The following is a 24,398-nucleotide window of genomic DNA, read 5'->3' as shown; positions in this document are numbered from 1 at the left end:
TCTAACACATCTAAATCTACACGCATGTTCTATCTAACACATCTAAATCTACACGCATGTTCTATCTAACACATCTAAATCTACACGCATGTTCTATCTAACACATCTAAATCTACACGCATGTTCTATCTAACACACATCTAAATCTACACGCACGTTCTATCTAACACACATCTAAATCTACACGCATGTTCTATCTAACACATCTAAATCTACACGCATGTTCTATCTAACACATCTAAATCTACACGCATGTTCTATCTAACACATCTAAATATACACGCATGTTCTATCTAACACATCTAAATATACACGCATGTTCTATCTAACACAGATTGCAATACTACTACATTTTTTGGATGCCTTCCTCATGATTAAATTGCATACATATACATTTAAGACCAAAATTTCATTTCTGAAAATATTTGACTGTATAAACTGTGATGCTTTACACCCACATACGTTCATGAAGCGATTGAATAAATAAATTGTATAGATGTACATATACATATATACTGTCAACATTTAAGTCAATATGATAATAAATTTTGGCCCAGCATATTCAATGACAGGAAAGAATTCCTTTATAATCAAATTTGCAATAATATTTTGGATTTTGAACATGTTGCACTTATAGACAAAAGGATTGGATACAAGTTCCAAAACTGAAATAACCCTCTCCTCTAAATAATATACAATCACATATGCCATACAATGTATAAGTGACTGTTTAAATATTCATAACTGTGACAAAAAAAACCAGAGAGCTAGAGCATGATACTAATCGCAATGTCTATTGCTTACATCGATTGTTACAATATAATATAATATATATATATATATACTTCTGAACAATAACAAAGTGCTTGACAGTTTGGATTAGTGATTTGCTATAAATGTACCTGATTCTCCAGTGTAGGTTAACATCATCAATCAGTCATAGTGATCTAGTTTACACATGTACTCCACTAAAATATATCAGAATTTGGCTACTTCACCTTCCTCGATCAAGGCCGGCACACTGTCAAGCGGCAGAATGTCTCACGAGTATTAAGTACACTGAATTATCAAATGATTAAACATGTCCATCAAGTGGCGAATATCTCACTACATAACAACAAACTGTGCAGATCCAAGGGACTTAACATCAACTTATTAATTATGAATGTCTCATTACATAACAACAAACTGTGTAGATCCAGGGACTTAACATCAACTTATTAATTATGAATGTCTCATTACATAACAACAAACTGTGCAGATCCAAGGGACTTAACATCAACTTATTAATTACGAATGTCTCATTACATAACAACAAACTGTGTAGATCCAAGGACTTAACATCAACTTATTAATTACGAATATCTCACTACATAACAACAAACTGTGCAGATCCAAGGGAGTCAACATCAACTTATTAATTACGAATGTCTCATTACATAACAACAAACTGTGCAGATCCAAGGGACTTAACATCAACTTATTAATTACGAATGTCTCATTACAATAACAACAAACTGTGTAGATCCAAGGACTTAACATCAACTTATTAATTACGAATATCTCACTACATAACAACAAACTGTGCAGATCCAAGGGACTCGAATGTCTCACTACATAACAACTTATTAATTACGAATATCTCACTACATAACTACAAACTGTGTAGATCCAGGGACTTAACATCAACTTATTAATTACGAATGTCTCACTACATAACAACAAACTGTGCAGATCCAAGGGACTTAACATCAACTTATTAGTTACAGGTTAAATATCGCACTTTATATAAAAAACCTGTGCAACAAAATTTACTTCATTGCCCTTGAACTACAATGTATGACCTTCATAGTCAACACCGATCTTAATGATTGTTATGTACATGCATAAAGTTTCAACTAAATAGGAAACACTGAATGGGAACTAAGTTGACCATTTTTGATCAAGCTACACTGACTTTTCATGATACTGAAAACCTCAGTGGTCATTTTTAGTCAGACAGTGGGTGTGACCGGTCGACAGGGGATGCTTACTCCTCCTAGGCACCTGATCCCATCTCTGGTGTGTCCAGCGGTCCATGTTTGCCCAACTCTCTAATTTGTATTGCTTATAGGAGTTATGGGATTGATCACTGTTCGTTATCTTCACTTTTCATGTACTAAATTTGATTTAATTCTAAGGGTCATACTGAACTTGAGATACTGTCCAGAGATGATGTGACCTGGTGATCTTGAACTTTGACCCTTTGAACTATAAAAATTACAAGGATTAGTGTTCTAAATAGAATTCACAAAGTATATGAGATATCATCAGATGTCAGATATAATTTAGACCCAAATTCATATCTCCTCCCCCCTCCCCTCCATGCTTTTCACTAAAATAAGGAACAAAACCTCAAAATGTCAAATTATTCTGTACTGCAATTACATGGTTGTGGTATTGTTAGATAGCTAATTTCACTTCCATCAAATCATTATCTGCTTGCAATTTTGTTCACTGTTCTTCCCCCTCCCCCCTTTTAATGCTTTATTTTCAGACATTTACAAGAACATTTATACCCATGATATCACACACAAAATCACACACATACATATAATCTTCCATACAAAATCACACACATATATACAATCTTCCACACAAAATCACACACATACATACAATCTTCCATACAAAATCACACACATATATACAATCTTCCACACAAAATCACACACATACATATTACAATCTTCCATACAAAATCACACACATACATGCAATCTTCTATACAAAAGCACTTTCTTCATAAATATAATTCTAATATAGTATTTGATAGCTCATCACAATTTAAAGGTATTGAAAAAAAATACATATCAACAAATTGCAGACACTATAAGCATATATTTATAACAAATATAACCTAAATAGCCTTGGTTTTTCATCACTTGTTATACACAATGTCGTATATATTGACCATTTACAAAGTATTTTAGCTTTACATTGAAACACATTTTCACAGTATTTTCCCATGTTTCTGTAGTACTTAGATAAATAATCACGGCCTCAGAAAATTTTGGTCTAAGGCCTAATTGTGATCTGGAATAATATTAATATATAAACTTTTTTGATACTATGATAAAAGAAAATTTTCTAAACAGCTTTCTTCTGTATTACCAAGTAATTTTAAGACAATTCTTCCTGATATTTTAAAATCATTTTCTATTGCATTGAACCATTGCAAAAAAGCATTCCAAAATAAGTTGGCATATACACAATCATAGAATATGTGAATTAATTTGTTTCTGCTTCACAAGTACAAATTATACATATATTATAGTCTGCAATTTTAATTTTGTGAAGAAAGGAGTTGGTAGCAATGAAATTCATTAGTACTCAGTATTGAAGATAAATTGTTTTTCTCTCCTCTGTGCATAATGCATCATCGCCAACCACGGTTTCACTCCCTCAAACCTGGTGATGATGGAGAGAATCCATTAGAACCACCCATGAGAAACCAACAATGTGCATAATGATGTATTTACAAAATAAAATTCCCAGTGTTTTCCTAAAACGGGCTCACCTAGTAAAGTTTCCCACTTATCCTTAAGAGGTTGGGGCTATAAGCTCCTTTCCTTTCAAAATTTGATAAATAAAAATTGACAATTTACATGCTGACAACAATTTTTGTACAATACATATTCCAGTATGTTCATTATTTTCATAAATTCTACCTTCTTTCATATTATGCAATGATATCTCTTGATTTTTGAAGGTATTTTTGATAATCACATGAAAATAGTCTTTAAAAAAATTATTAATACCATGCAAGCACTCCTTTTATTTCATTAAAACATCATATTTCCGTTTTCAGACACCAGGTCCTCTAAGTTTTTAACATCATTATCAATCCATTTAGTATAAAGTGCCCACTTTTTTTCACAGCAAAAATTTCTAATATCTATTCTAAGCACGAGTAGTTTGATACATGTTGATTGTTCAGGACTTTTTTTTAACCTTTACTTAAATGCTTTAACAATAACATCTCTCCCAAAAATCATTATCAATAAAAAAAAACACCCAGAAACTTTTATTAGAGTTTTTATTTTAATATATGAAAAATAAAATCTATATTATTGAGGTTAAAAATGCTACCAGAGTAAACAGTCACCTTAATTTTTGGTCAGGTACCTTTTAATTCATCTTAATTTAATTGGTATATTAATGCAGTAAGTCTTTTAAATTGCTATTTCTTTCCATAATCCTCTCATCACTAAAATCACCATGTCTTATCCTCCTTCAATGAATAAGTCTGTAAAACAGTTTGTAATTTGATATATGAAATAAAATGGGGTAAGTGAACCAATGTATGGCCCACCATCATCATACATGTAACTTCCAATGAGTGTATTTCTTTTCACCTTTTCTGTCTTATATCCCCAAATAAATTTGAAAAATAGTCTATTTATTTCATCCAAAATATTCTTTGATGGGTCAGGCAAGGCTGAAAATAAGTGTATCAGCTTAGGAAGTGCAATTGTGATTTTCCCTATTGGTGTTTGAAAGTCTCTTTCTGCCTTGATCCTAATAACTTTAATTGAAGTAATTTTGGATTGATAATTTCATGTTATCATGTTTTAAAGTTTTTGGTAAAATTTATGCCAAGAAGTTTAAAACTGTTTTTACCACAGCATATTTGCAAATCAGAACATAAAATCTCTGCTGAACCAGTTCTACTGTTAATCCATATATACTGCTTGTGATTTTGTAATAATAAGTTTCAGGCCTGAGATACTACCAAACTTGTCAATAACACTCATTGATTCTCTTAGAGAGTATTCACTTCCATCGAATAGTAAAAAGGAGTCATCTGTATATTGCCCCAATTTATTTTCTTCCCCACCAATAGTTATACTCTCAATATTTACATTTTCTTTGAGTGAAATTGTTAAGAATTCTATACTGTTTTGATAAAAATATACTGAGCCATTAGGATCACCCCATCTGCTATCCCTCTCAAGACTAAACAAGAATACCGCAACTGGTACATTATATGCCTGTCGGACAGTGATGACAAAATTTCAGTGCAATATCTGGATCTATAATGAAAAAAAGTCAAGGAAACAATTTGACCTACTTTTAGCCCTAAAGTAGGTTACAGTGCACTAATTAAGCTGAAATGCAAACTGAATCTGTATTTCTCTGAGACTACACATCAGGGCAATCCATTACAAACAAAAAAATCTGGAAAATTGTTTGACCTACTTTTAGCCCTAGAGTAGGTCTCAGTTTACCAATCCAGCTGCAATGCACACTGAACTTGTATTCCTCTGAGAGGAAGCTTGTAACTAAATTTTCAGGGCAACAAAATTTGGAAAACTGTCTGACCTACTTTTAGCCCTGAAGTAGGTCATGGTGCATGCACCAATCTAGCTGAAATGAAAACTGAACATGTATTCCTCCAAGAGGAAGCTTGTGATTAAATTTCAGTGCAATGTCTGTATTTGTAATGAAAAAAAAGCCCGGTAAACTGTTTGACCTACTTTTAGCCATAAAGTAGGTCATAGTGCACAAATCTAACTGAAATCTTCTAACATGTGCTCCTGATTTATAATTATAATATGGTTTTCAACAACATCATTGAGTTCTGATATCGTTTTATTTACAATATTCTTTCTTTCTAATTTACAGAAATAGTCTGCATTTCTTTTTTCCTTTTTCATAACATGCATGTTGCTTTTGATCTTATCATTAAACCCTCAATGTATTTTTCTCTTGAATTTTGAACGGTTTATTTTTTTCCTCAAGGAGTTCAATACAGTTGTATTCTCTTTATTTCCTGAAGCAAAATTTACCTTAATTTTTCTTTTTTCAGCAACTTAATTCCAAACTTTAATTTTTTGCTCTGGCTAATGAATCTGAATACTCTATAGACAATGACCTTATTTTTATTTTCAAGATTTCCCAAAATAACTGATTGCTAATATTAAATGTAATGCTGTCCTTATGTTCCATTTCACCTGACACCATGTATTCATTTATTGTTTCATTAATGCACTGTCTTACTTTGTCTGTAAATTCATTTTCATACAATAGATGAGAATTAAACTTCCAATATCCTCTACCTCTATTAATACTTTCATTTATGGTTTAAATTCAATTGAAGCATAATTGCTGAATGGTTGGGTCTACACCCAGGAATTATTTTAGTGTCAGATAATTGACTAAATATACATCCCAAAACAAGGAAATAATCTATTCTACTTTGAATTATAGGATTTGACCTTCTCCATGTATACTGTCTCCCTTCTTTATTCCAAATTCTCCAGGGATCAACACCCTCCAACTCTACCTTAATGTTTGATATTTTTCTATGTGCATGTGGATTGTCGAGATTTTTAACATTAAATGTGTCCTTTTCCTTATCCTGAATGACATTCCAGTCACCACGCATGACAATCGACATATTTTCTAGCTTAACTTCAGTGTATATGTTCTGGAAAAATTCTGGACTATCAGTATTTGGGCCGTACAGGTTGACTAAAGTTAATCTAACATTATTTGCAGGTAATATCTAGTATGATATATCTACCCATGGTGTCCTTTCTAACAGAATGAGTTTGAAATTCTGTTATTTTTAAAACAATATAGCAATTCATTCCAGCAGAGCTACTAGTATAACAATTAATTGAAAAAAGATTTGTAACCCCTTCAGACTCACATAAATTCTCAACCTCTTGTATGCTATGAGTTTCCTGAAAATATATAATAGATACATTTTGTTTCTTACCCAATTAAAAACATCTCTGCCTTTTTGATTGCTTGATCAAAAACCTCCAACATTCACACTTAAGATATTTAAGCTTTCAGCCTTTGACATGTATAAATAGTTCTATATTTTTGATCCAGAAAGCTGTCAGTGTTATAAATAAGGATTGAAAGATTTGACATGTACATACAAGTGTAACAGGGCCCCTTCTGGGCAGTCTGCGCTATAAATCACCGCCATCGTCGTCATCAACACACACATCAACACATACATATACTCATACTTTCATTTTGAAACACAAATACAGATAATTATGCAATTTTAAGTTTTCAAGGCATACCTTGCCTAATTAGTCAAATACCACAATTGAACGTCTGTTACGTTCATATTTAAACATTCGGAGTTTTCTGTAAATGTCATCTAACACATCTATCTGGTGTCTTTTTCCGTTCTCATCTTTTGCAAAGACATGTCAGTTGAAAAAACATGCACTGTCCACCATGTGTTCTCTCTCTTCAGATCTCAGCTTTTGTGATCTACCATGATGAAGTTGTCCTTTAACAAATCTCTCTTTTTATAATGACTGTACTTCTCACACCACTACTTATGGATTTCACAATTACTGGCCTTGGTTGATCCTTGTTACTGGAAGGAATGAGGTGAATTGCCAAAATGTCTCGCTAGTCTAAGTTGAATCCTGTTTTCCCAGCCACCAATGTATACAGCTTCTTCTTTCAGATTCTTATCCTGATGTTCAGGCCATCTTAAAATCTTAATATTGTTTTTCTGGGAATATTGTTTGCCATATACTAACCACTGGCACTTGCGAGTCCATCAGTATCCTTCTTTTTATGTATATTATGAAATAATACTAATAACATTAACCAAAAGAAAGACAAATATTTCATCTGAGTTAATCTCAAATACGTAAAATACATAATCAACCCCATATCTTTTAATGTGTAATGTCTCATTCACACTGTTGTGCAATCTGTTACGAACACCATGATTGACCATTCGTAGCTGATCGCAGAAGTTTTCTGGAATGTCAGGTTTCAATACGAGATGATGCGATTTAATCTGTTCTTATACAATTTGGTTGCACTTTGATCCCATTAGGTCATGATAGATATATTTTTGTTGTCACAATGTGTTATGATCTGAATACCCGTTCAGATACAATCATATACTTTTTGATAAAATTGTCCCAAACAAGTTCACGATTGGACCTCGATCTTATACGATCATCACAATCCGGATTACCGATTTAGGATTATCATGTACGTGCAGATACGTTGTATATGTTACAATATGTTAATCACGAACCGTTGAGCTATGTTGTGATAGGATACGATTAAATGTAATCGCAATGTCTTTTACGATCAGGATCAACGATGATCACTGCTTGAGTTGCGATTGGACCCTGATGGGTATATATACAGTAGAGCTGAAACGACACACCCCCTTCATGGTACGATACTGCAATACTTATGCCACAATTCAATATTTTCGATACGATACATTTTACAGAAGAAACCAATAATAACTAAAGAAAAATTTAATTACAAAGATTCACAGTAACAATTTTAAAAGCGAACTGTTTCCAAAGCACCAAATGGTAAGATGCCTATTGTCTCTGTAGTTTAAACTGATTGAACTTCATTGTTGTTTTTGTCAGACTTGCAGCTAACGACAATCTGATGCTATTTTGTCCCTCATGCGTGTAAAATAAAAAGTACCATACTACCCATAGTTCTCTGCATGCAAATGAACTCTGGCGGAAGTTTGAAAAAGTACCAGTCAAGCCAGATGTATTTCATCGAACCTGATTTTGAGAAAAGGAACAAAACGAAGATCGAGACAATTAATCGAACATTGAATCGAGCATTTATATTGAACAGTATCGATATTTAGGTGAATCGTTTCAGCCATAATATACAGACTGACTGACCATTGACTTAATTTTTTTTTAACATCTAGAAAGTGTACAACACATAACACACAACCACTAAAAATGGTGGAAGTGGAGGTTGATGACAGCGTGGCATTTACAGCATTAGGCCTACTATATATGCTTTATATTATAACTATATCGTGACAGAGCGTGGGACATCACAACACAGCGTGGTGTTTATCTTGTAAAAGATTGACTGGGATCATCATGATTTGGGAACATGATTAAATGCGATATGTTGCGCTTTGTTACGATGCAATACGATCTGATGCGATTATAACGACTGAAAATTAATCGTGTTGATCGTAGAAACAATTCTGACAGTCGAAAAATTGTCTATGATCAACATGATTGTCATGACTGACCTCAAGATCTAATAAGATTTGATAGGATTACCACGTTAAGTCCACGAATCAATGAAGTCATAGCATAACTTTAAGAAGTTATTTAAAGGTGAATTTCTGTAGTTTTCGGGCGCATTTCGGTAATTTCTAGGGGCATTTCAGTAATTCAAAGTACCGAAAGTGTAGGTACCTAGCTGTTTTCCTAATCATTATCATACCACCGTATATTAGTGCATGCATGATGCAAAAAGCACCTTTTTCATCAGCATGCTGATGGATCTACAAACAACTGACTAAGGCTATATAGGCCTAATTAACGTTAACTTCCAGTCCACAGGCAAAATATCCGATTAAAATAAACATTCCATTCATACCTGAGGTCTGTCACATTTTGCAGCAGGTGAAAACAACAACAATCACGAGTTAGTCTTGAGCAATCCACTGGCTGTTAGTTTACTTTATAGCAATTTTCTTCATTTATCAAAACGTTTTGAGGACATTGAAAGTGATTTTCGAGTCCGATTTGTTTTTGAGGTGGTGGCGGATCTAATGTGTGAACGAAAGGGTTTATATTTAAAGGGAAAATATATCATTGTGTGGCATTTTCCTGTAACAGTTTAAAATAAGTTGCCTAGATTCAGTTTTCCCCCCTAAAAATATATACAAGTATCTGTAAGAGGTGGGGCAGGATAAATCGGAGGGTGGAGATGGGGGCGGGGCCGGGCTGGAGGGGGCAAGACCCTACTCGGGAGGCAAGGCGTGAATATAGTGAAAGGGATGGAAGGAGGGAGAGAGGGGAGAAAGAAAGGAGAATGAGAGAGGGGGCAGTAAAACGTGTAAAGTGAGGACAAATTCCAACCAATGGACAGAAATTATAAGGACAGAATTTGCCTATGAGGACCCCCCCCCCCCCCAGGTCCCCACAATTACGTCCTCATAAATGTGACCTACAACATGTGAAAGATGTAGATTCAAAATATTAGCTTAGTGAGGACAAGTGGTGTGAGGACATGTCCTTACTAATATTCTCTCTCAAAAACCTTCTTTTTTTTCACGAAATATATTATTAGATAAACTTTTATAGGTATCCCGGTAGCTATACCTAACATAGTACTTTTTTGTCTTTAAAGTAATATATGTGTGTATTCTCTTCTACCAGTGGCGGGTTTGGGGGGAAGGGGGAGGGTTCGGGACCCCCCCCCCCCCTCCGCTCTTCTTTTTTTAAAATAGTGATAACTATGTATCAAAACAAGAAGGAACCAAAATTTCAATCTAAAATGTATTAAAATGAGTTATTTTGAATCAATAAGTCAAGTTCATTCTTTTTGTTTAAATTCTATAAAGGATGTGGTGACTATTTACAAATGAAAGGAAGAAGGAACAAGAATTTCAGTCGAAAAACCATTAAAATGCACCATTTGAATCAATCTTTTTTAAAAAAAAAATTCCGGGGGAGGCCCCCAGAACCCCCTCCCATACCCTCCTCCAGGCATCCCCCCATCCCCCACACACGGTAAGGTCTAGATCCGCCTCTGTCTACACACTGTTAGAACATTCTCTCTTAGTAAGTTTGGTCTGAGAGAGAGAGAGAGAGAGAGAGAGAGAGAGATTGAGCTTAGAACGCGGAACACATTTTGAATCTGTGATAACAAAATTTTGAGTTGGTTTTGCAATAGGTTTTACAATTTAATTATAATTAGGTGTTAGATCCGCTCGCATATTTCCAGTACACTTATGGGCTGTACATGGCATAGCTTTTCTCTCGTTCATTAAATGTAGTGTTCATCGGAGAGATAACACGATTGTACGTGTTAGTACAACTCTTAAAACAATGTAGTAAAATTGTAGATTATTCTAGCAGATACCAATTCACTGGAACTACTTTTGAAATCCTATTCATGTAGGCGCCCGAGGAGTGCTGTGCATTGTATGGTAGATTTTTTTTTAATTTGCATTTTTTCAATTGAAATATATATGCATATAATATTAAATAACTTAGTATAATGCAATAAAATTTTACATTTCACATTCACCAGCCATTCAAACATATTCATAATATAGGGGTTTTTAGAGAAATTGTATAAAGCTCTTGATAGTAAGTCTTCATATTTCAAGTGTAAAACAAGTAATATACAGTGTACAAGAAATATATACATGTACATATTTATATAAAATAATTAAATTTTACGTTTGTGGTTAAAAAATGTTTTTTTTCCAGTTTGTCCATTGATTTTCAAAGTCGGACAGTTTAGAATTATATATTGATATGTACCTTTCAATGCAGTATTTTGTTCTTAATGAGAAATTAATCCACATAAGTTTGGAATGTTATTTTTACATAAGCATGAGAAAATATACTGCTTAGCCTATAATATAATAAAGTTTTCTACTCTATTGTTCTGATTTACTGGAAATTCACCCAGAATAATATCCATGGCATTGAAACCAAGTATATCAGAGGTTGCTCTGTAAAAATGAAAACGTTTACTAAAGTCTCTCCAAACATGCCAAAGTGGGGTTATTTTATCACTCATGACAAAAATATGCAAAATAGTTTCTGCCTTACTATTGCAGAAATTGCAAATATCAGCGGGTTTGATATTGATTTTCTAAAGATGATAATTATAATTAACAGGGAGTATTCGATGAAGGATTCTATCACTGTTCGTTATCTTCACCATTCATCCTGTAGCCACTGCACTGAAGAATCAGATCGATGTAGTTTTAAAACAAACTTTGAAAATATCTTGCACACCTAAATTAACTTCATAGGGAGTTAACTCCCCTTTCCATTTGGGACTCATTAATATTTAAACAATTATAAATAGATTTTGTACAATTTTCATTCAGCAGAATAGTCTCAAAATAGAAAGGCAGATATGGAAGGCAGTCCTTTACAGCATTAGTTCTATCTATAAACATATACAATGTATTTTATATATTTATAAATAGCACATATTATGCTATTATATTTCATTACACATACATGAGGAATATTGAATGTTTGCTGAAAAACACTTCTTGTTAAAAAATTACAGTCATCTGATAAAAAATCACCAGTGTTCTTGACACCATACCAATCTTTAAAAAATACGATGTTTTCATTGTATGGTAGATTTTATTACGTACTGGTCAGCTTCATTTCTGTGAAGTTTTAGTTCACATCGTTGGTAACCCACTTTCGGTCTCCCTATCTTTTGACAATGAAGTTGAAGAAATGATATTTTATGATGTATATTTACAGTTATGGCTAATTTGGAACAATAAACCTCATCGCTCCACTTTGATAAAATCGGGACGGTATCGTGATGATATAGATATTTTTAAAAGATTGACAATACTATGTGTACACTTGTACATGTACGTCACAATGAATGTCTAATCTACCCCTTGTACGTCACAATAAATGTATAATCTACCCCCTGTACGTCACAATGAATGTCTAATCTACCCCCTGTACGTCACAATGAATGTCTAATCTACCCCTTGTACGTCACAATGAATGTCTAATCTACCCCTTGTACGTCACAATGAATGCCTATCCTACCCCTTGTACGTCACAATGAATGTCTAATCTACTTCTTGTATGCCACAATGAATGTCTAATCTACCCCTAGTATGCCTCCTAATCCCTATATATCGCAGCGGTTGACTGTATATTATGATATAAAACAATGACTACTTATAATATCCCTATTATATATCTCAATAAATGACTATATTCTTACCTTTGTACTTCATAATGATTGACTTTCTAACCGGCATACATAACATGTCGCATGTAAAAGATTTAATAAACAAAAACAAAGTTTGTTACAAATTAAAACAAAGACTTAATGGCGGATCCAGAAAAGTTTCCAAAAAAGGAGAAAGGGGGGGGGGGTAGCGACCCAACTTTGTACTTTTTCTGAAGCGGGAGAGGGTTGAAGATCCAAAATGACAAAAAATGACCCTTTTTGTTAGAATGATCAACCAACAGGAGGGGGTTGCCACCCCAATAACCCCTCTAGATCCGCCACTGGAACTTAAATAAAATGCCAATAATAAATCATGTTAATGGTCAAAAGTAGAATTAGGATGCATATCATTTTACATTGGATTTTATCCATTTTAAAACTGTCATAGAAAAACTCAGACAGAGAAATGCTATTGTAAAAAAAACCTTCAGAGAAATACTATTATAAAACAAGAGGCCCACAGGCCTTATCGGTCACCTGAATACTAGTGAAAAAGTATAACTACTTCCATGGGCTATGAAATATAGAAAAAATTTCTTGTTCTGAATATCTAAGCTAACTTCTAATGTTCAGCAACAGTATAAAACAAGATATGTTCTTAAAACTTCACTGCCCTCAAAAGTGCATACACTGATGAAAGACTTTAAATAATAGGTGTATTAACATTAAAACATCAAAATATATGACTAATTTGGACTCATCCTAAAGTCATAACCCTGGGTTGTGAAATTCACCATTTTTTGTATATCCTTTTCTGCTATTCCTAAGTATGCATTTAGATTTTATACAGTATCAGGAAACTTACACATAAATACTATATATACAAAATTTGGCCCCACCCTGGGGTCAAAACCCTTACTCTGGGGGATTGGTAAAAGACTACCTGCTCTATCCACTTAGTTTCAATTTAGTATCAAAAGCACTAAAGAAAATGCTATCTAAGTGTTTTACACATAAACACTATATAATAAATTTGGTCCCACCCTGGGGTCAGAACCCCTACCCCGGGGATCATGAAATTTACAATTTTGGTAGAGGCCTTCCAGCTCTACATTACTATGCATTTAATATTTCTTACATGTGTGTGGTTCTTGAGAAGAAGATTTTTGAAAATTAGTCATTTTTGGGAAGTTTTTGTCCTCTCCCTAAGGCCCCAGGGGTGCAGGAATCCTGAAATTTACAATTTATGTTTCCTTTGTTCCAAATATGTTTCATACCAAATTTGAAAAGAATTGGAATGATAGTTATCAAGAAGTTAAAAATGTCTATTGTTCACACATTTAATAACTGACCATTTTGGCCCCACCCTGATACCAAAACCCCTACCCCTGGAATAATCAAAGTTACAATTTTGGTAAAGGACTACCTGTTCTTTCTAAATATCTATTTACTTTCAATTTAGTATCAACAGCATTAAAGAAGATGTAATTTAAGTGTTTTACACATAAACACTATATAACAGGTTTGGCCCCACCCTGGGGTCAGAACCCCTACCCCGGGGATTATGAAATTTACAATTATGGTAGAGGCCTTCCTGCTCTACATCACTATGCATTTAGTTTTTCTTACATGTGTGTGGTTCTTGAGAGGAAAGTTTTTGAAAAGTGTCAATTTTGGACAGTTTTTGCCCCGCCCCTAGGGCCCCAGGGGTGCAGGAATCCTGAAATTTACAATTTATGTTTCCTTTGTTCCAAATATGTTTCATACCAAATTTGAAAAGAATTGGAATGATAGTTATCAAGAAGTTAAAAATGTCTATTGTTCACACATTTAATAACTGACCATTTTGGCCCCACCCTGATACCAAAACCCCTACCCCTGGAATAATCAAAGTTACAATTTTGGTAAAGGACTACCTGTTCTTTCTAAATATCTATTTACTTTCAATTTAGTATCAACAGCATTAAAGAAGATGTAATTTAAGTGTTTTACACATAAACACTATATAACAAGTTTGGCCCCACCCTGGGGTCAGAACCCCTACCCCGGGGATTATGAAATTTACAATTATGGTAGAGGCCTTCCTGCTCTACATCACTATGCATTTAGTTTTTCTTACATGTGTGTGGTTCTTGAGAGGAAAGTTTTTGAAAAGTGTCAATTTTGGACAGTTTTTGCCCCGCCCCTAGGGCCCCAGGGGTGTTGGAGTCCTGAATTTTACAATTTACGTCGCCCTTGTCCCAATGATGCTTCATATCAAAATTGAAGAGAATCGGACTGGTAGTTATTAAGAAGAAGTTAAACATGTTCAATTGTTAATGCACGACGTCGGACGAAAACCAATTGCAATAGGTCATCTGAGTTTACTCAGGTGACCTAAAAACAAAAAACCTCCATACTTTCAAACTTACTCATTTTTATCAAATGAAAATACCAATGCGTTTTGTAAATTGGATACACGTATTATAAGTGATTTAATTAATACAAGAACAGAATTTAAAGGTTTTCCTCAATTACACATAATTATGAATTAGCATGTCAGATAGCCTATCCTGCTTTGTATATATCTATTTATGTTATGTTACTATATGATTACATAATTATTGTACTGTAAATATTTTATCTACAAGAGTATAATCATGATGATGCATTCATGGGAAACTCATCAAAATTGAAAAGGAAAAGTCAAATATTGCTGTATTTATTTTTTCCTCCATGTTTTTAAAGGAAGTCAGCCATTATGACGATGTAGAGTACCTCCTGATTCCACGCACAGTTACTCTGAAGTTGAAATAAAAAAAATGCTAGAGTTCCTCATTGACAATATCTTTGTGGTCTGGTGATTAGGTCTTCCAACAGTCTGTTGGAATTCCCATGGGCACGAATTGTGCTCCTTTATTAGCTGACCTGGTTTTTCATTCATATGACCAGAATTTATTCAGAAACTTCTACGTGAGAAGAAAAAATCTCTTACTGTGGCCTTCAATTCGATATTTAGATATATCGACGACGTTTTATCTATTAACAATAATAACTTTCATTCACATGTCGATTCGATATATCCCTGCGAGCTCGAAATAAAAGACACCACAGAGTCGTTCACTTCTGCTTCATACTTACATATTTTATTGAAAGTAGATATTAACGGCAAACTGACAACTCAACTTTATGACAAACGAGATGATTTCAGCTTCTCCATTGTTAACTTCCCATATTTATGTAGCAAGATTCCATTATCACCTGCATATGGTGTTTATATCTCTCAGCTGATTCGATACGTAAGAGCTTATGTCCTGCATATGGTCAGTTTTTTAAATCGAGGCAAGCTACTGCCAAACAAGTTGATGGTACAGGAGTTTCAACAATTTTCGCAAATTCTATGGTCGTTATAACGATCTAGTTTGTCAATACAACCTATCATTGGGTCAAATGCTGTCTGATGTGTTTCATACCGATTTTTAGACGGTTCGTGGCATACTGATTTTGACTACGGATAACTCCGCTTACCTGATCAAGATATAGGGCTCACGGCGGGTGTGACCGGTCGACAGAGGATGCTTACTCCTCCTAGGCACCTGATCCCACCTCTGGTGTGTCCAGGGGCACGTGTTTGCCCAACTATCTATTTCGTATTGCTTATGGGATTATGAGATTGATCACTGTTCGTTATCTTCACCTTTCATTCATTCAATCTCTACCCAGAATTGTCGTTCCTTGCTCTCACATACTTATACAGGTGACTCTCGATAACTCAAAATTCAAGGGACCTTGATTAAACTTCGAGAAATCGAGAGTTCGAAAATCGGAAATTGAAGGTCCGTCGGTATGGTTAAGATTTTACAGTAACCGGAAATTTTTACCAACAAAATCATATGATATCGTTTTGACATGTTTACCTTCATATTCGTCAGGTATTTTGATATCAAAATAAAAAAAATTATTTTGCATTAATAAAAACATTTCAAAGTTTATGCATTTATTTGTTCTTTAATCATGCTTAGATAGGCATACAAAACCAAGTTCCGATGAAGCTTTACTATCGTAAACTAAACAGCTGAGCACAATGTTATGTCGCTTTACCCAAAGCAAAAATTCTAATGAATGCGTAAAACGATGTTTTAGGGTAACCTTTTACAAAGAACTAGAAATTTAACAGTCTGTAGATCTCTAAATTGTGTTTAAAACTTTATCTAATACAAACATAGAGTGCCTTAAGATATTTGCGAAAAACTTGAAATTTCAATTTACCTGCCATCAAAAGGTATAAGTAGCTGACTTCCTTAAGCGTGATATCTGAAAATTCATGACATATCACGATACGCAATATCACTACTCGCCATACGTATCGTTGTAAGTTAATGAAATATACAATATAAACACGGAGTTCCTTAAGGTATTCACACATATCTTGAAATTTCATTGTACCGATAATCAAAATGTATAAGTAACTGATTTCCTAAAAAGCGATACCTGAAAATTCGTGGCGTACCAAAACACCATCTATCACTTCTTGCCATATGTATAGTCGTCAATTCGTCAGATATCTAATACAAACACAAAGTTTCTTACGGTATTCACACAAATGTTGAAATTCCAGGGTCACTCGTATCAAATTGTAAAAGTAGCAGATATCTCAAAATGGATGGTATATCAAATCAATGAAGGTCTGAATTCAATCCGTATCATTTTTAAAGTAAACACTCGGTTGAAAAAGTTTATTCGTATTTTGCATTGCAACGTTATGCAATTGGGGATAATTGAGCATGATTTCATACGACTCCTCGTCCTATTTAGAAATAAATCTGATAGATAATAATTTGTAAGTTCATTAATTGACTTTTATCTGGTAGCTGGCTATCACTAATTATAACTTTTATATTTTGTAGTAGCTGGCTATGAGTAGCTAAGTTTTCTTACTTTTAGTAGCTGGCTACTAGTAGCTAACTTTTCCTGGTTCAAGTAACTGGCTACTAGTAGCCAACTTTTCTCTTTTTAAGTAGCCAGTTACTAGTAGCTGGTTACCAGTAGCCAACTTTACCGATCTCAAAAAGTAATTCTAAAACGTAGATCAACATTATTCTAAATTCAAATAAAAGCTAAAAAATAAAGCCCAGGAAGCATATTTTTCAACAATGTTGTGAAGTAAGTCACTTAGTTTGTAGATTGTATATATTCACACATGGGCAGACTACCCTAAAAACCCATATCTAATAGATTTTAAGAAAATGTCTTCATAGTTGCAAATGACAATCAATGGGTTTCAATAGGAATTAGGCAGAATATATAGTCAGTAAATGTAAATACGTATTAATGAGTCTTGACAAACGAGTCTTCTGACCACAACTTCTGCTGTGTCTCATCATAGTCACTGCAGGTCTTGATAAAGTATGTTAAAATTAGGGTCACAGGCTGTGAAGACTTTAATTTGATGGAATCAAGATGGCAGTGTCAAGGATGAAATGAAGAAAATTTTCATGATAGTGTGTCACCTTCATGGCTTATTTTGACAATTTTTAGGTCATCTGAGTAAACTCAGGTGACCTTTTACAGTTGTTTGTCGTCCGTTAACAATTGAACATTTTTAACTTCTTCTTGATAACTACTATTCCAATTACATGTATTTTCAAATTTGGTATGAAGCATCCTTGGGATAAGGGGGACATAAATTGTAAATGTCAGGACTCCTGCACCCCTGGGGCCCAAGGGTCAGAGGAAAAACTGCCCAAAATTGACCAATTTTCAAAAATCTTTTTCTCTAGAATTGTAAATTTCATGATCACCGGGGTAGGGGTTTTGACCCCAGGGAGGGGCCAAACTTAGTATATAATGTTTATGTGTAGAACACTTGAATAACATCTTCTTTAGTGCTATTGATACTAAATTGAAACTAAATGGATATTTAGAAAGAGCAATTAGTCCTTTACCAAAATTGTAAATTTGGTGATCCCAGGGGTAGGAGTTTTGGTATTAGTGTGGGGCCAAAATGGTCAGTTATTAAATTTCTGAAGAATAGAATTTTTCAATTTCTTCTTGATAATTTTCAAATTTGGTATGAAGCATCCTTGGGATAAGGGGGACATAAATTGTAAATTTCAGGATTCCTGCACCCCCAGGGCCTAGCTTAGGGGTGGGCAAAAACTGCCCAAAATTTACAAATTTTCAAAAATCTTCTCTAGAACTGCACATGTTTTAGTTAAACTAAATGCATAGCAAGTATGGTGATGTAGAGCAGGAAGGCCTCTACCAAAATTGTAAATTTATAATCCATGGGTTAGGGGTTCTGACCCCAGGGCGGGGCCAAACTTAGTATATAGTGTTAATGTGTAAAACAATTAAATAACATCTTCTTTAGTGCTATTAATACTAGATTGAAACTAAATGGATATTTTTTTAAGTAGGTTGTTCTTTACCAAAATTGTACATTGCATGATCCTAGGGGTAAGGGTTTGGTTTCAGGGTGGTGTCAAAATTATAATAATGATTTGAAGGACATATTTAAGTTTGCTGATACTGTATAAAATCTATACTTAGGAAAAGCAGAAAAGGATTTACAAAAAATGGTAAATTTCACAACCCAGGGTTTTGACTCTAGGATGGATCCAAAATCTTTTAATGTTAACACACATATTATATTATGTAAAACCTTTCATCAGTGTATGCACTTTTGAGGGCATTGAAGTTTTAAGAACATATCTTGTTTTATGCTGTTGCTGAACATCAGAATTTAGCTTAGATATTCAGAACAGGAATTGTTTTGCTAGATTTCATAGCCCTTGGGAGTAGTGATACTTTTCACTAGTACTCAGATGACTGATATGGCCTGTGGGCCTCATGTGTTACCATTTTAGCCCTCTCTACTCGCATGCATTTATTATGTGTAAAACATTCAAATAACATCTCAACATCTTCTTAATTGCTATTGATACTAAATTGAAACAAAATTTATATTAATTTAGAAGAAACAGGTATAGCCCTTCCCAAAATTGTAAATTTCATGATGGTACCAGGGCGGAGCCAAAGTGATTGTTGAAAAGTAAGAAAATGCAGTGCATCTGTTTTGTTGTATTCTATTAATTAGGTCTGTTGTAGTGTTGATCCTTTTTCAAAGAAAGACTGGTATGATGTCAGGGCACCAAGCATGTTTGTTGTCCGACAGATTGGAAAAACTTTGGTCAATAGAACACAAGGAACAAGTGAGTTACCCATATCAGCTATGTAGTTACCTGTGTCAGCTATGTAGTTATATACCTGTGTCAGCTATGTATAGTTGCCTGTGTCAGCTATGTAGTTATATACCTGTGTCAGCTATGTAGTTACCTGTGTCAGCTATGTATAGTTACCTGTATGTAGTTACCTGTATGTAATTACCTGTATGTAGTTACCTGATGTAGTTACCTGTATGTAGTTACCTGTGTCAGCTATGTAGTTACCTGTGTCAGCCATGTAGTTACCTGTATGTAGTTACCTATATGTAATTACCTGTATGTAGTTACCTGTCTGTAGTTACCTATATCAATTATGTAGTTACCTGTGTCAGCTGACTGGATGGACACTACTGAATTGATTTACCTATATCTGCATAATGAGGCACTCTTGTGAAATTCATAAGCTATGGTAATATCCTAGATATTTACAAACTTTTGAGATTTTACTATTGTGAATATCTTGTTCACATGATATAGATAGATCATTTTCTAAGGATGTCTTCTCTTCACACATGCATGAACAACACCAGTCTGGTGAAAATAAAGTGTTGCAAACATTTCTGGATCCATGATATACTATCATTAACTATCTACACTTCCTACTCTGATGTTGTATTGCTGTGAGTGCTTATTGTCCATAACCAGCATGGTTTGAAACACGTGGTTAAATACAGCATGGTCACCACTCACTGTTCTCACTGTTTGAAACACTGATGTTCATGGTTAAATAATGTACATAGACCTGTTAATTCAACAGATTTTTTTGACAATGAAATCAATGTCTTTTTTTTTTTGGAGAATGAAAATAAAGGAGGGTGGTTGATATATTTTCATAAATTTATACATAAGAATTTAATGTGCAGCATTTGGTGTTGTGGGGAGTGCATGTATAACTAGTATTTCTTATGATGGAAATATTGACTGTTTGATTGCATTGTTGGTCAATGACTCTTATTTACATCAACAGGAATTGCTTCTGATGGCCTGAAGGGGCGTGTGTTTGAAATCCCCCTGGCAGATCTTCAGAATGACGAGGTCTCCTTCAGGAAATTCAAACTGATGGCTGAGGAAGTCCAAGTTCATAATGTCCTGACCAACTTCCATGGTATGGACCTGACTAGGGATAAGCTGTGCTCCATGGTGAAGAAATGGCAGACCCTGATCCAGGCTCATGTTGATGTGAAGACCACAGACGGTTACCTTCTGAGGATGTTCTGTATTGGTTTTACCAAGAAGAAGCAGTTCCAAGTGAAGAAAACTTGTTACGCCCAACACACACAGGTCAGGAAAGCAGATAGAAATATTGTCTTATGACTTTATAAATTTGTATCTGCACCTTTACTTTGGTCATTAAATACATAATGTAGTACTTTGATCAAGTCTACGTTAAAAGTCAGGAGGGCCAAAACAAAAATATTGTTTGTTTCCCCTCGCCCGAACGAGTCTGAGAAAGTCGCACCGACCCAAAAGTTTTTATTCCGTCATTCTGGTGAAGTTTTTTTTTTATTTCTGGAAAATTTCAGGTACAGATCAGTATTTTATAATGACCAGAATTTTCTATGTCTTCCTTGGTTTCGATCTAAAAAACAACAACAAAAAACCCAACATAATACCAATTAGAGGTGGTCTGCTAGATTGAGATGGAGAAATGTTGTTAAGAGTGAGTTTACAAGCTTAAGTACATCAGATATGTTTGACTTAATATGTCATTCAATCTTGTCAACTGTTAATAGCTAAAGTAAACACTTGAATGACATCACAGTATTTCTATACACTGGGTAACTTGTAGAGCTATTGATGATGACAATAACATTTACATAATTCTGTTGATGATGCATTCATTTCAGCTTTGTCTGAGTGTAGCTCCATGTTTAGTTTCAGCATTAGTTTATATTTAACAGACATGTGATCTGATTGGACATTCCTTTTCTCTGTGAATGCCAGTCCTCAATGTTGCAACTTTCAAAGTCAAGTGAAGTTTCGATTTAGGAGTGAAATTTTAATTCAGAGGTGAAGGTTTGATTTAGGAATTAAGTCTGTTGTTAATATTACAGGTCAAGACCATCAGAAAGAAGATGGTTGACATAATAAAAAAGGAGGTGACATCCAATGATATCAAAGAAGTCGTCAACAAACTGTGAGTTAACATTCATTTGTTCCTTGAAAGACAAAAAGGTGTTTTCCATATGCAGTAAAACACACTTATAGTGAAGTACTGGGGACAAACAATTACAGTAAAACACACTTATAGTGAAGTGCTGGGGAAGAACAATTTTGATATGTTATAAACGTAATTCATTATATCCAATCAGTTCATATTAAATTTGGAGGGAATGAAAATCACTTTGCTGTAAGCATGAATTCATTATAAGTGTGTTCACTGTAAGAATGAATTCATTATAATGTAAAACTTATACGGTACCAATTTTGATGCACCAGATGCAATAAGTGTGTTCGCTGTAAGCATGAATTCATTATATAGCGTGTTCGCTGTAAGCATGGATTCATTATAAGCGTGTATGCTGTAACCGTGTTTGCCTGTTGGTGCTTTTGATTTATCTAGAAAAAAGGGGATAATTGTGTTGCTTCTGTTGCCTGATAATGGAATGCATGTTGTCAACTGGTAATTTTCTGATGAAGAAAAACACACGAGAATATGCAACAGAAAATCACTGCGTGTATTTGTTTGACTGATGGGAAACAGTATACATGATTAATAGGAGAACATTAGAGATTGTGTTTTTCTTTGCAGTATTCCAGACAGTATAGGAAAGGACATAGAGAAAGCCTGTCAAGCAATTTATCTCATTCACGATGTTTTCATTCGTAAAGTCAAAGTGCTGAAAAAACCGAAATTTGACATTGGTAAATTGATGGAAATGCACGGAGAGGGTGGCAGCAAATCCGTCATTACTGACTACGGTGAGACTGTGACCAGGCCCGAGGGATACGAACCTCCCGTTCAACAATCTGTTTAAACTACCAGGGTGAAAAAAGGACTGTAATAAAAATATATATTTATCTCAGACTGTGTTTTTGTTTTAATCTACAAAGGTGATAGTGGGTAAGTTATAGTGATAGTGTTCAACCAGTGGAAAATATATTTTGTTCCGCACGTTACTCAGGGTTTTCTAGTAAAAGTGTTCAACTACAGTTGAACTTTGTTATATCGAATACCATGGATATGTCGAAGTGATTTGGAAGTCCCAACCACTTATTCTTTAAGCACTTTACCCTTGATATCTCGAATCCTCGGATATCTCAAAGTGTTTTCTTGGTTCCATCAAGTTCAATACAGCGAGGATTGACTGTAATTATAAATGTATAGTGTTGTTCAGCATATTAGCCAGGTTTTTCTCGCATTATGTGATACTGGACGGACACAACTGCAACATTAAATTTCCCCATGGAGCTCCTTGAACCAGATCATTGACGAACTGTTCCCAGTCACGTGACGAACTGTTTTACCAGTCACACGAGAAACTATTGCCTGATTAGCAGATTAGGTAATAAAACAATTATTTTATGCCTATGAGGTTAATGTTGCAGTTACCTTTGAAAAGTTTTTTTCTGAACAAAGCTGCTTGTAAAATGATACATGTAGTTTTGCTCAAGCTTGTTTATTGCTAGGAACTGCTGCTCAGGCTTGCGATGTGGCCCATCGTTAAAACAGATTTATTCATTTCTTGGATAAGACACTCACCAAATCGTCAATATTTCCTAAATTTCTTTTAGTGAGATAATTTGATTGTTTTTTACAGCAGTTTTTACAACAGCTTTTGTGTTTAGACTCGATTTGTTGTCTATAATTGACTGTAGTTGTTCCTCCGTAAGAAGATCAAATCTCCCATCGTTCACCATATCAGCTGTTTCTGACGTATTATCATTACGTCACAAACTTGAGATTCTTGGAACACTCCGCCCACCACAAAATTTGATTGGTTAAAAATAATAATGAATATTTATAAGGGAGTAGTCCAAGGTAGTAGCTCTGTATTTACAGGGAGTTGTCCTCAGATGGGGGAAGTAGTGCATTTTGAGGGAAATAGACAGTTTTATGGTATTAATTTTATATAGAGTAATAACAGTAAAAGTATAATAACATTGATTATTATGCTGAATTAATGAGCACTATAATCAAACTGTTACGCTTCTCAAATGAATTGATAAAGTCAACAATTGAATTGATGCGTGCTACAATTCAATTAAAGAGCTAGAGGAATAATTCAATTAATGTGTGTATCAATTCAATTAACCTATAACGACCATGTAATTTGTGACTGGTGAAACAAATGTAATGCCAACTTGTTTGTTAATAGGCTGTCGCGATTTAAAAACTTATTATACGTAGGACAAGCTTTTGCGTATGAAAGGGGAAGATAACAAACAGTGATCAATCTCATAACTCCTATAAGCAATACGAAATAGAGAGTTGGGCAAACACGGATCCCTGAATATACAAGAGGTGGGATC

General features: G+C 34.4%; 2 protein-coding genes across 8 annotated transcripts in view; one reads left to right on the top strand and one right to left on the bottom strand.

Moving 5' to 3' along the window:
• Positions 1–9,535, bottom strand: part of LOC125681216 (DENN domain-containing protein 3-like) — a 68,896-nt gene extending 59,361 nt beyond the window's left edge. For 3 of the 7 annotated variants that reach the window (XM_056156562.1, XM_056156569.1, XM_056156567.1), the window contains exon 1: positions 903–1,044. The gene's annotated coding sequence lies outside the window, so the exon portion shown is untranslated. Of the gene's footprint in view, positions 1–902; positions 1,046–9,417 lie in introns of those variants that run through there. The other 4 variants (XM_056156566.1, XM_056156570.1, XM_056156564.1 and 1 more) reach the window with 3 other exon arrangements.
• Positions 9,536–19,815: 10,280 nt separating this feature from the next.
• On the top strand, positions 19,816–22,951 carry LOC125680868 (40S ribosomal protein S3a-like). The gene is made up of 4 exons (XM_056156561.1): positions 19,816–19,913; positions 20,893–21,206; positions 21,980–22,062; positions 22,678–22,951. The coding sequence occupies exons 1-4, from the start codon at positions 19,859–19,861 to the stop codon at positions 22,901–22,903; spliced, it is 678 nt and encodes a 225-aa protein (XP_056012536.1). The 5' UTR covers positions 19,816–19,858; the 3' UTR covers positions 22,904–22,951.
• Positions 22,952–24,398: the final 1,447 nt, after the last annotated feature.

This window comes from Ostrea edulis, chromosome 2 (genome assembly GCF_947568905.1).
Source record: "Ostrea edulis chromosome 2, xbOstEdul1.1, whole genome shotgun sequence".
In the NCBI taxonomy this organism is placed as follows: Eukaryota; Metazoa; Mollusca; class Bivalvia; order Ostreida; family Ostreidae; genus Ostrea; species Ostrea edulis.
This window is presented reverse-complemented; position numbering and strand designations above follow the sequence as displayed.